Source organism: Staurois parvus, unplaced genomic scaffold (genome assembly GCF_062004578.1).
Source record: "Staurois parvus isolate SC_StPar_1 unplaced genomic scaffold, SC_StPar_1.0 ptg000166l, whole genome shotgun sequence".
NCBI lineage: Eukaryota > Metazoa > Chordata > Amphibia > Anura > Ranidae > Staurois > Staurois parvus.
The window spans coordinates 6,292,319-6,305,627 of NW_028317962.1; the positions used below are offsets into that span (position 1 = coordinate 6,292,319).

The following is a 13,309-nucleotide window of genomic DNA, read 5'->3' on the forward strand; positions in this document are numbered from 1 at the left end:
TTCACAACCTTCTGTGCGTGTATCTGACAGCATGACAGTTGATTCTTACTAACATCACCCCTATGTGAAAGAGTTTCTAGAAAGACCTGTCACAACTCAGATCTCACAACGTACAAAGGGAGGTTTTCCCGTATTCACAGATAAAAGTAATTGCTGCTAGGGAGGATTTATAATGACAGAGTCATTCACCCTTCACTGTGCTGTGTAAATACTAGATGTTTCATGAAAATAACATAATAAAGAAATGAATATCCTAGATTATTTAATTTACAGGAGGATTCATTGAAAGAGTAGTTTTCAAACTGGTCTGCCTTGTTTCAAATGCCCAGCTGGGTTAGGCTTTAAGCGGGCCCTATCCCAAAAACTAAAGTCCAGCTCTGGGAACTGAGATTTTACTTGTTTTGATGTATAAATAAATGTTACCTCTCCTCTGTTGTAACACACTGGAGAATCGCTTCGAAGTACTATAAAATCCATACTTATTGTCAAGGATAGGTGTCTGTGGAACAGGCCAAATAGGAATTAGGTGGTTGTTACTGGGGCTGCATGGAGGTGCAAGTTTCAGAGAAGACTCAGAGAGGTGTTGGTTCCCTAAGGTCACTAAGTGGCAGGAGACAATCTGGAAGCCAGAAGAGACACAGAAAAACTCATGGAGGCACTGGGGGAGATTTACTAAAAGTGGAGAGTGCAAAATCTGGAACAGCTGTGCATGGTAGCCAATCAGCTTCTAACTTCAGCTTGTTCAATTAAGCTTTGACAACAAATCTTGAAGCTGATTGATTTCTACGCAGAGCTGCACTATATTTTGCACTCTCCAGTTTTAGTAAATCAACCCCACAGAGTGATAGATTTACTAAAACTGGTGCACTCTGGTGCAGCTGTGCATAGTAGTCAATCAGCTCCTAACTTCAGCTTGCTCAATAAAATGAGAAATAAAGGCATTTTTTTAATACTAAACATGTCATACCTGCTCTGTACAGTGCTTTTGCACAGAGCACCCCCAATCCTCCTCTTCTCAGCTCCCCCACCAGTGCCCCGGCCCCTTCCTCCTGCCTAGTGAGTAAGCAGCTTGCTATGGTGACACCCAAGCAGGCTCACTCCCAAGCCTTTGTACTGCGTGTCCATTCACACACAGAGCCATGGCTTGTACCTGGCTCCTCTCTCTTCTAATTGTCTCACTGGCTGTGATTGCCAGCAGCATAAGCCAATGGCTCCCACTGCTGTCTCAGCCAATGAGGAAGGAGAGTCCCCGGTGAGCCGAGGCTCTTGTGCACATTGCTGGATTGTGATGGGCTTCAGGTAAGTACTAAGGGGGCTGGGGGGGCTGCTGTATACAGAGGTTTTTTTACAATGCACGAAGGTTAAAAAAAAAACTTTAGCCTTTAAAACCACTTGAAGCTTTGACAATAAAACCTGGAAGCTGAGTTGCACCAGATTTTGCACTCTCCAGTTTTAGTAAATAACCCCCAGAGTGATAGCAGAGACTGATGTGACATGTGGTGACACTTGATTGTGTGGAGACACAGAGATGACACCAGGAGACGCCAGATACTGAGGAGGGAGGGTGCACAGAGAACTAGAGAGGAGCAGGAATCAGTGCCAGCAAGTTCAGCAGGGGTGATAGCCCTAAAAGGAACACTAAGACACAGAGTCATTAGGTATATGACACTAAAGACACTAAGTCTATGGAGCCCCCTGGTTTTCACTAGGAATAATGGGCTTTGCTGCAAGATGTCTCTGACTCACCCAAATAGGCAGCATTTGATCAGAGTGAGAGACTCTGGAAACACTGGGCTGCTAAAATTACAAGGGCAAGAGCCATGGAGAGTCAAACACAGAGGTGCTTAGAAGCAGAAACACTGAGGATCACAGGAGCAATGGGAGTTACAGGAGAGCACTGAGGAGCAAGAAACAACAAAGACACTGAGGGTGTACAAGAGTTCCAGGTTTCACAAGGGGTGCTGAAGTCACAGAAGAGCAGGTAAGGTTATGGAGACAGGAAGGCAACCATTGGGAAAACACTGGAGGCACAGAAAGCTCGGTAGCTAGCATGGCAAAGCTGTCCTATAATGCTGAGCGATATGTGTGCTAGTCCTTTAAAGAAGTGGCAAGGTTCAGATTGATGCAATGCCAGCAGATCCCAGAAGCTGTTGCTCCAGAAATGGTTTCTCCACCTTGGCCACACATAACTACAGTCTGCACTCTGTGAATGAAGGAGAGAGGGTGTGGAGAAACAACACCAGGGCTTAAGTCTAAAAGACCCCCAACACTCATATTCAGAGCAGGCTGGAAGAACTTTGGGAAGTACAGTGAGATAATATCCAGCAGAAAGATAAGGATTGGTGTTATAGCACTGTGAATTGATTGGACAGACAATATATTATAACTGAGGAGCGGTAACATTTGTTTACAAGGCCAAATCTCTGTGCCTACAGTTGTGCTTTAAGTTAAGCATAAACACTTACCTCTCTACCCATCTGCTCCATCAAACACTACTCGGTTCAAAAAGAATTGCTGGGAAACCAACATCGCTGGGATTCTTGATCTCTATTGTTCCCCACAGAATTCAGTGATTCCTCCCGCAGGACAAACATGTCCTGTAGTATTATTGAGGCCAGCAGATGGAACCAGCGAGTGATGTGAGAGGTCCAGGAGATCACTACTTCCAGAAGTGTTGGTTTGCCATGTTCCTTGCTATAAAGTCATTGATAGTAGTGAGCAGCAGGAGGGTCATATATTTATTTACGTAGAACCCTCCTAGTTTAGCTAGGGGGAGCTAGATCCTAATGGTTAGACAGGAGCTGAATAGCAGCTCAGGAGTGTTAGAGGGGTCAAATTGTGGGCATAGCTGAGAGACTCTGCAGGCCATCCTCTCTGGAACTTCCCCCTGCTCTGAGGCTTTCAGAGGAGGGCCTTGGAGGCAGTGGGTGGATCTGAGGAGTGGTTGGTTGCACTCTTGGGGGACCTCAGCCAATCCCCAACAGAAGGCTTGGCAAGGGGCTGGGACTCCCATAAAAGTGTAATAGCATGCTTAGTAGCAGGAGTGTGCAGAGTTGGGTGGAAGGAGAGAGGAAGAAGGCTGCAAGGAGGCCTAGTGGTATGTGGCCTGCCTGTGAGCCTGGAGCTGGAAAGAGGAGAACTTGGGACTTACTGGCCACCTGAGTGAGGACCACCTGTATGGCAGGGAAGGAGCAGCCCAGCTGATAAGTCTGGTATCAGCAGCCAACCCGCAAGCGGTACAGGAGAGTACACCTGCACCCCCTTGGTAGATAGGGGAAGGAGCACTCTGGTGAGGAACCAGATTAGCCACCTACTAGTGACTGATTACCTCATTTAAAGGGACAGGAGCCAGATCCCCAGCTCAGGAAAAAGTCTCCAGATTTCGGGGTGAAGAGGAGTTCATCTAGGGTCTGGGGTGATACAACAAGGAGATGCTGGCTAGCACTATGTCAGAGAAGAGAAGCTTGTAAATAGTTTCAGGAAATTTGTTCTCAGATATCGGTTCTGTTGGGTATCCTAAACCCCCCTTACCCTATCCAAGTTCTAATCCCCTTAATAAATAACAAAACTAAAGCTCAAGGACTGGTTTCTGCCTCTGAATGCAAGCTTGTGTGGAAAATGCTGAATGACTAGCTGAGCAGGACTATAGGGGGACCCAAATTCATCAGCAACCCCTAAGGGGGCAGTGTTACACGTTTAAAGCTTTCTTCCATCCCAGTCAGCACTAGCAATGGGACCATAATAGTGTTATAACACTTAAGTGGAAAAATCCATTCCATTTTGATGTATTATCAGTAGTCAAGGTGCCTGTCTAATCATGAATGGAGCTTTCGGCAAATAGTCCTTGGTGAACCATCACATTCCCTACATATTCATAGCAGATGGTTCCAGGTGTTGTTTCGTAGGATTAACTTTATAAGATGAATGGCACATGGAAAAGAACAGACAAAGACATCTAGCGTGAAACCAATGAGGTTTTTTACTAGTGTTTGTTGATGCAGTTAAAGCAGAATAGTCAGACAAAAATAATACAAGCAAAGTAGTGGGAAAGGGAACATAAAGGAGCATAAGACACAGCACACAGCAGAGTATATGCTGAATTTTTCTACCAACAAAAGGGCACATTTCAGATTGCACAGAGACCGGGAGGGGGCTTCAATTACATGGGTGCAGCCATGTTACAATGTCATATGGTACAGGGTCGGAATTTAAATCAGAGCCCTGCTTTTCTATACCTTACAGAGAGTAGTGTACACTGAATATAGAGAAAATGTTTTTGTGCACCCATAATCATTTGGGAATTATGAATTGTATATCACACTAGCCCCGACTAATGATCTAAGAACCACACATAGCTCTCCACTATTTTAAATGTGGATCTTGGCATCCCCCTCCGAGCATGTACAATACCTGTTTATACCTAAGGTTTTAATATGAAACAGCAATAATCTTTTAAAAACTTTATTGCAGATCCATTGTTCCTTCTAGCTTTGAGATAGAGTAAAGTTGCCCATGCCAACACCAGCTCAACAAACTGCCATTCAGTTTCATGCCAACACTGGCGCCAACAGCCAACTGTGAAACTGAAGGGGATGGCTGGAAATATTTAACAGCCAATCATGTGCAGTTACTTCTTGGCTATTCTGATCAGGTAGTTTGACAGGCACGAGTGCCCACTGTCATGATACAATAGCCGGTAGCAGGAGAATCCTCCATCCACATTGCTAAGTGTGCATGGGGAAATCTATGCATTTCTCTCATTCAACCAGCTGGGTTAAACATGAAAAATCTCTACATGTATGGCCAGCTTAAGTAAGCCTTAACATGTCCTTTTTTAAGCAGACTAAAGTAGGAGACGTGCAGGGGCGGACTGACAACTCATGGGGCCCCCAAGCAATAGGGGATCATGAGGTCCCTGTGTCCTTGCCCAAACTCAAAAAAGCCTATGAAAAAGGTACCAGGGACATCTCATAGGGCCTCCTACTGACCCCGGGGTCTCGGGCCCTATAGTTTCCAAATGGTCAGTCCGCCCCTGGAGACGTGTCTTCATTATTATCACTTGCAGTCTCTGCGTCCTTTTATTCTGAGAGACTCTTTAATAGCAGTTCACAAAATATCAATGAAACACTCAAAGAGAATATAAGGCTCCATACACACTGGACGTTTTAATAACTCTGGTAACGTTAGCTGTGTAAAGTCACGTTAAAAACATGCATTTTTCAGCAATTTTTTGTGTTTTTGTATTAGCATTTAGCGGCATTGTGCCGCTTTTTTTTCACATTTGCGTTTTTCTTTAGTACAAAAAAGTCCAAAAACGCTGTGTTGCTACGATTTACCGCGTTTTTCAGCATTAGAGCGTTTTTACAGTTAAAAAACTCCTCTAGATATCCACTAGTTCTGGGTTTTTTTCCCAGCCAAAAAACATCCCAGCCAAAAAACGTTGATTACAGTTTCTGTGTGCATGGACACATAGGATAACATGCTGGGGGGGTTGCCAGCTGTAGAAAAAAAACGTCAAAAGCCAAAAACAGCCGCTGTAAAAACGTTTTGTGTGCATGAGAACTAAGAGTTTGCTCCCTTGGGTTGCCATGGCTGCAAGAAAGTTATGTTTCAATAGTTTTGCTAAACTATAAAGCTACAGATTGAAATGGAAAGGTCACTTTTTATATAGCATAATGGTTATTTTAAAAAAACGTTTATCTTAGTTTAAAGAAATTACAGCTTTTGGAATACATTGTATTTCTGTGAGTGTATTTATTTCTCCATTTTAGTACAAAGGTGTAGTCTTGTAGTGCAGCATACAACTATATACAACACATACAAATGATGTTAAGGTGAGTGGTTAGCTTGCCAGCAAGAGAAGACACTGTAGAAAAAACACTATTTACACATCCTGCTTTAAATTTGGGGCAATGACTGGTGCACTCAGTACAGAACCCCACTTCTGATTTTAGGTAGCTCATCAAACAACACAAGAACACACAAATTTATCATTTTATCAAGTCATGCTGCACAGCTTTTGCCTTAAATAAACATTAAAACAAAAAAACAAGGTTAATTACTAGGAAATACCAAGTTGTGTTGGATATATTGAAGGCGAACCTAAGCATGAAGATTCCTGAAGCAGTAGGGTTGACTTCAGAATATTTTAGAACTATTATCAAAGGTTGGTTTATAACTGTGTGTCTCAACTATTTCATATGTGGGGAACCCATACATCAGGTGTCAATTGCTACATAAGATTGACAAAAATCCTTATATCCAGAAAGAATACCTGCCATTACTAAAATACGGTGACCCTCAAAAATTATTTTAACACCCTCCAATAGGACCCAACGTAGTGGCTGTGCATCTTTGCACTAAAACACAATTCATAATTGCACTAATTCCATATGACCGTCATAAATGGCAATCTCCTATCATGCCCAGTGGGCATTAACAAGGCCTAAATATTATTGTTAATAAAATCTTGGCCATCTCATTCCAACCACTGATAAAAACCATTTGTAAACTAAGCTTTAAGTATTTTGATTGCTGATTCATTTTGATTGCAACTTCAATAATATATATCATTTATTTATATCAAGGGAAAACTTGATACAGATGGGTGCTTGATTTCATTCATACTACTCTTGCAGATAAGGTATTAGGTCTCATCTTCATCTCAATGAATGGAATGGAGAACTCATGGCCCTTCCAAGGTTCCCAGTTGACACCCTGGAAAACAGCAAGCAAAGCACAGAAAAATTAAAAGTATGAACTGATAAGTTAGCAAACTAAAACCAATGTAATGGATAGATACTTATACAGTATATTTTACATTGTAGGTTAAAGTGTAACTTACTGTTTTTGTATGTTGCCTGTATGAACTCTAGACAGGTGCTAAGTTGCCAGAGAGAGCAACTATAACCACCTACCGCAGGGTGGCATGTGCAGGCACAATCATGTACATGTACATGTACATCACTGTGCCTGGTCCGGGTTAGGAGCTCACAGAGTGTCCCTCCTGTGACTGCTGTGTTTACCAGACACAGTAGATTACAGTTACAGATAATTGGTAATTGGGTACCATTTGATTGCTATAATTGATCAATGGCTTTGCATTCATGAACAGCTTGCTTACTGTACTGATCTTTGATTGGCCCACAGCAATCACAAGGTACCTGGTTACCTGTACCATGTGATTAGCTGTAGCCAATCATAGATCACAAGCAAAAGCAAGCTGTTCATGAATGGTTAACTCATTCATTATAGCTAAAACTATTGCTTATACTGAATAATCAATACTGAACTAAAAAAATCAACAGTGGGAAAATAATAATCTCTGATCACCCCCAAGAGCAATACAGTGTCACTATGGTGACACTGAGCTGCTCTGATGACAGGTTGTAAAATAAGAAAGTTGTAAAGAAAAAAAATAGGGGGGCTTCCAGGTTCTGAGAAGTCACCCAACGCAGACCTCCATAGCCACAGCCCAGGGTTGTGGGAAAGTGGCCCTTGTCCCCATCTACATGGGAAGGGGGAGCCCCCCTACCCCAAAACACCCCTCTATGTTGAGGGCAAGTGGTCTGGTACGGTTTCAGGGGGGTGCGCTAGTTCCCCCCCTTTCCTGGCCTGGCTCAGAGCAAGGGTCTTTTAGGAATTTAGGGGGGACCCCCAAGCTTTTTTTACCACCATTAAAAGTCCTAGCAGTCCTAAAGGGCCAGGAATGGCTTTTAGGGGGAACCCCATGCACTTTTTTTACAAAATGTTTTTACTGTGGTAAAGGTTCTGGTATGGATTGGGGGGGACTCCACTTTTTTTTTTCTTTTTAATAAAATGACATTTCTAAAACACAAAAATGTCACTCCTGCTGAAGCCATTTTGGACTGTGCGCACTCCCAGGGAGCACGCAGCACCGCGATCCGGTGCCCGCTGTTTTCTTCAGACACAGTGGAACACCGATCGTCGTGCGGGACCTCTGTGCGAGGTCCCGATCATGTGATCACTGATTGACCAATCACTTCTGACATCATTGCTTACTACGTGTGAAATCTGTGAATGATCACAGAGGTCACATGGAACAAGGCTATTCACAACAGCCTTGTACCATGTGACAAGCTGTGACTAATCACAGCTCACACAGTAGTTCTCAATGGCTGCAAGAATGCAGCCAGAGAGAAGGAGAAATGATTGCTTTTACAGCCTTTATGTGTGTAAAAGCAATCAGTGTAAAAAAAAATGACACTGTACTGCTAGGGTGACAGTATGGAGCAAAAAAAAACATAAATAATATTATAAAAATAAAATAAAAATGTAAAAAAATGTTTTAAAAATTATAATTTTTGGTTATAAACTAATTTGGGTTATTTTTTTTTACAAAAAGATAACTGAATAAATTTTGGGCAAGATTTATGATGAAATATTATTTATTTGCAAAATGTTATAAGAAAAACACTTTTTTCAAAATTTCTGGACTTTTTCATTTATATAGTAAAAAAATAAAAATCCCAGTGGTAAATAAATACCACCAAAATAAAGCTTTATCTGTCTCAAAAAAATGCTAAAAAATTCATATGAGTACAGTGTTGCATGACAGCGCAATTGTCATTCAAAGTGTGATAGCACTGAAAGTTGAAAATTGGCCTGGACAGGAAGGGAGTAAAATTTAGCAGTGGTTAAAGGAATTGTTCTTTTTTTTTTACTTTAAGAAAAATGACTGCCCTGTTAACCACAACAATACTGCTACAGGGCAGTAGGGGTGCGCAAAATCGCGCATATATATATATATATATATATGTGTGTGTGATTTTGCATTTTCGGGTCAGGGGCACGCACCATTCGCGTCCTCGGCTGTCAATCACCGGGTCCCGGCCGGTGATTACTCGTCGGCACCCGGTGATCGCCGAATATCTCCAATGGGAGAGAGACCATAGCTATGGGCTTACTTTAAAAATTCAGTCCAGAGGACTAACATTACCCATTTTGGTATGCAGAATTGTTAGGCCACATGAAGTTCTAATTTTTTTGGAAGAATTTTAATTAACTATGGCTCCAAACTGTTCAATGATTTCTTAAATGCAACTTCACGAAAGAGTGATATTTTAGTGTTTTTAAGGGCACTAATTTACTGAATTATTTACAGACTTGTCTCTTGTGGATGCCATGGTTGAGATTTCTCTGTGTGAGTTTGTATCATATTCCCTTCTCATAAGGCCATTATGAATATGTCGCTTTCTTGATAGAATTATTTGTGTAGGCTACATTGTAAAGCATCATCGTACCACCATCATCTTGCAGTACTTGTAGCATTTATACAGAGCTGCTGGGAATTCTATTTGGGATACCTCTACACTCGAGTCCCATAGCTAACAACTACACATAACTGAAATATCAGTAAAGTTATTTAAGACTGTGCTTCCTTCCTTGTTTTTTACTAAATGACTTATTGGGATTATTATGGGCAAATTTCACATTCTGTAATAATTCAACCCACATGAGTTACATTATGTTTTCTTATGCCATGCACTTTAAAATTATCATGTTAAGAACTACAGTATTTTTGCAGTTGCGTGCCACCCTCAGCAGAACTAATGCATCCCCAAAGGGAGTTCTACTACACAATTATGCAATCTGCTCCACTTGAGCTTGACATTTGTGCTCACTTTAAGTATATGTAAAAACTGAAGAAAATTTCAGAAATTTGCCTGTCTGAAAAACAGCGTAATAAAAAATGAAAGGGTACCTGTCTTAAAATAGAAAAAACTTTGTGGAAAAGGCACTAAACCTGATTAGAAAAACCACCCTCAATCTCATAAGCCGCATCTTGAGTCCAGGGCTGTGAAATTGAACCTAAATGTTTTCACGTGGATAAAATGAAAGATGGTTCTTGATTTTTAGGAAAGGTTGTCTTAGTTCCCATACATGTTGTCAGAGGAAATCTCTATAGTGGGAACGCAAATAACAATATCAAATTGGCTGTGACCTTTCTGCATATTGTCCAAATGTATTAAAAAAAATAAAGTTTGGGCCAGAATTCCACTTTATGCCACTATTATTTAAAAGTTGCATTTCTGTAGGATTTTCCATACATTTTAAATAACAATATGGCAGCAGCTCAGATCAATGTAGTACACTGAAAAATACAATTACCTTACCTGTGACAGTTATACATTTATCAGAGTAATTGCTATTCTTTCCTTTTTGGATTTGGTGAAGAAACACACTGGGTGACTTGAGCTCTCAGGTTATTCATTGAGATATAAATATTGTATATGTCCCAGATTGGGACCTCAGTTTGTTTTAAAGTGCAACTAAATCCTAAATTTCTCACATAACCTCCAGCGATGTGACATCTGAAAACTCTCCAGACACATCCAGACATATTCTCCTGGCTTCTCTTCAGGTTTTGTGGTATTCAACTATCTTGATTTGCCAGGCCAGGACAACGCAACTCCCTTACATGTGCAAGGGAGTTCTTTCATCCTGGCTTAGAGGCATGCTTAGAATGCACATGAAGACTAGTTTTAAAAGTGCTTTATGTTTTTACAAAGAACAACTCTACTTTAAAGCTAACATTCTCCAAGCTACCCCAACCCCTCCTGAACTAACCTACATGTCACCACCCAGCCAGCTTCTTACTAACCACTGTAATAGATCCATGCCCTATGCAGTGTTAACCTCTACTCTGGTTGGAACCTTTTTTAAATGGCAGCCATGCCTGTGCACTTAGATCTCATAGATTAGACTTGTATGCATCATCCCTGATGCCGGAGCTGTAACCCAGGACAACCCCATAGAAGTCAGAGGGCTCTGGGTGCAAGCATTGTACCAAAGAGCTGTCCCATGCTGGGGGGTGTTAGTGTAGTGTAGCCTAGTTCAGGAGAAACGAGTTAGAGGATTTGATTTTAAGCCCATTTCTAGGCAAAGCTCTCCCCTCTACCATTTCTTTCTCACACCACCTTGTAAATACTTTATGAATCTTTTTTTATACTCACCTAAATTTGTGTTTCTTGATAACTCTGCTTTTGAATGGGATGACTGGTGGATCAAGTTCTGCAGTCTGTACCTGGTCAACCAATCACCACTTTGTGATGTCATCACACTACTGAAGTCTCCTGTATCCCAAGAGAACCCCTCCACTGGACAGCCAATAGGAAGGGTCCACATCATCCAGGAAGTGATGTGGACAACCAAAGAAGGACCCTCCTACTCAGCAGTGAAGAAGATAGAAAACTTGGAACCTATCAGGGCACATGCCCATGAATTTAAATAATTATTTTGGACATTTTGGATTTTTTTTTTTCAAAAACTAATTAGGCTTAGAGAGGGAGAAGGGGGGAAAAGATGGTGAGAGAGCTATTCCCGAAGTTGATCAAGTATGGTTGTCCTTTGAGAATCAGTAAATATTTGTCCATACACAGGTTCACTTCAAGATAAAATGAGTTCAACAAGTGGAAAGTGAAACAGTTGTCAGAGAAAGGTAATTAATGTTACTAGGATATTTAAAAAAAATCTTGTTTAGCTTAGCTCTTGGCCTGCAGATAACCATCATGATGTATCACTGGAGACAGATATGAAAACTCCTGTCCACAAATGCCATCTGCCATATAGTGAGATCCGGGGGTGCAACTATTAATTATGTGGCCCCATAACAAAGATTTGGTGAGGTCCCCTGCCTAACTCTCTCTGTTGCAGCTTGCAGTGTCAACTGTGACAATACATATCACTGATCTTAACATAAAGTATGCCAAAATAAAGGACAGGCAGGAGAGCTGTCAGCAAAGTCAGTACACTACAAGGGATCAGTGCAGTTATAGTAGCAATAATATTAATAATAATATCCTTAATTATATCACCTGGAATATATGGTTTTAGCTGATAAGAAGTTGCATTTTTTACTACATTAGCCATACAGGATTAACTTTAAGTTGACCTACAGAGAAAGAAAAAATGCCCCCTTGCAGTAAGATCAGTAGAATCCCCTGCTCCTGCAGGCTAACTCCAGGCTTTAAGAGCGGTCCCTGCAGCCTCTTCTACATTTTGCTGGTGCCAGGTCCTCTGACATCATCAAGTCCATTGTAAAAGCTATAGCCCTGCACTGGATGTAAGGGTGACAATGGACAGTCCCCCACCGAAGTGTAGGGGAATAGATAAGATCAGTTAAAAAAAACTGCTTTTTGCAGCCCCTTAACCCTTGCAGTGCTGGGGCAGCTCCACAACAAGGAAGCATTTTTCCTTTCTCCAGAGATAGGCTTTCAGTCTGTATCAGAAGTTCAGAGGGCAACAAATCTACACTGCTCATTACAACAAAATGCTTCTTACTGCACAGAGGGGAATCTGTGACTGGCAACAATTCTGAGATAAGGCATCATACTGGAAATGTCACTGTTTAGCTTTCCTTAAAAGCCCCTCCACCCCCCGAGAGGTCCCCCTTCTACTGCTGGCCCCATAGCATTGGTACAGGCTGCTATGGTTTTGGATATTGTTACGCCACTGGTGAAATCCTCAGGCTTGAAGAAAAGTTACAGGAAAGTGGATTCTGTTTGCAGATGGGTTTAAACTGAACTATATTATGTTAATGGCTTTGGCACAAGGCCAGAAATAGCATAGAAATTATGTAAATGTCTCATATACCATTAGTCTTCTCTCCAGCAGCCTGAAAACTGCAGAACACCAGCTCCCTCCCAGAGAGAACATCCCTTAAAACAACTGCTTTACTGCCCTACTAGACACTAACAAGAACCACAAATCCATCTGAAGCTGTTTTATATGTTTATATTGATGCAAAATGCAGAGGAAAGTATGCTGCTGTCAGACCTGCAGAATTATACATCACTTTCCTTGTATATACAGATAATACAAGTTTTAAATAGTAACTTGGCCATAAATGAAAAAAAAACTTTTCAAGCAGTTACCATGGCTGCTGTCTTTCTGAAAAACTTTTTCTCTTTTAATGCCTTGATTGTAACAGTACACATAACACATTGCTGCACTACAGGACGTCCAATAATGGATGTGAAGCTCTGGATGCAGACTGTAACAGCACACATAACACATAACACATTGCTGCACTACAGGACATCCAATAATGGACGTGAAGCTTCGGATGCAGACCCTTAACCATAACAGGGAATCAGATGGCTTGGCTTCAGTAGCTCTCCATAAAGTGTTTCCTCGTACCGCCTTCAAAATACAGGGCTCACCCAAATCCAATTTTAGAATTCCATGTGAAAACAAATGTAGCACTACCTCCATAGAAGCTGCTAGGGTATTGCCAGGTGCATACACTGTGGGAATGCCTTAGCATTTGCACAGTAGTTGTAAATAA

The 13,309-nt window shown here is 41.5% G+C and overlaps 1 protein-coding gene across 1 annotated transcript in view; it reads right to left on the reverse strand.

The window, feature by feature from the left end:
- Nucleotides 1-3,961: 3,961 nt before the first annotated feature.
- Nucleotides 3,962-13,309, reverse strand: part of LOC149462811 (tenascin-N-like) — a 101,564-nt gene continuing 92,216 nt past the window's right edge. Inside the window, exon 15 of the mRNA XM_089676337.1 lies at nucleotides 3,962-6,717. Coding sequence (XP_089532463.1) covers nucleotides 6,622-6,717 — 96 coding nt within the window. The 3' untranslated portion in view covers nucleotides 3,962-6,621. The remainder of the gene's footprint in view (nucleotides 6,718-13,309) is intronic.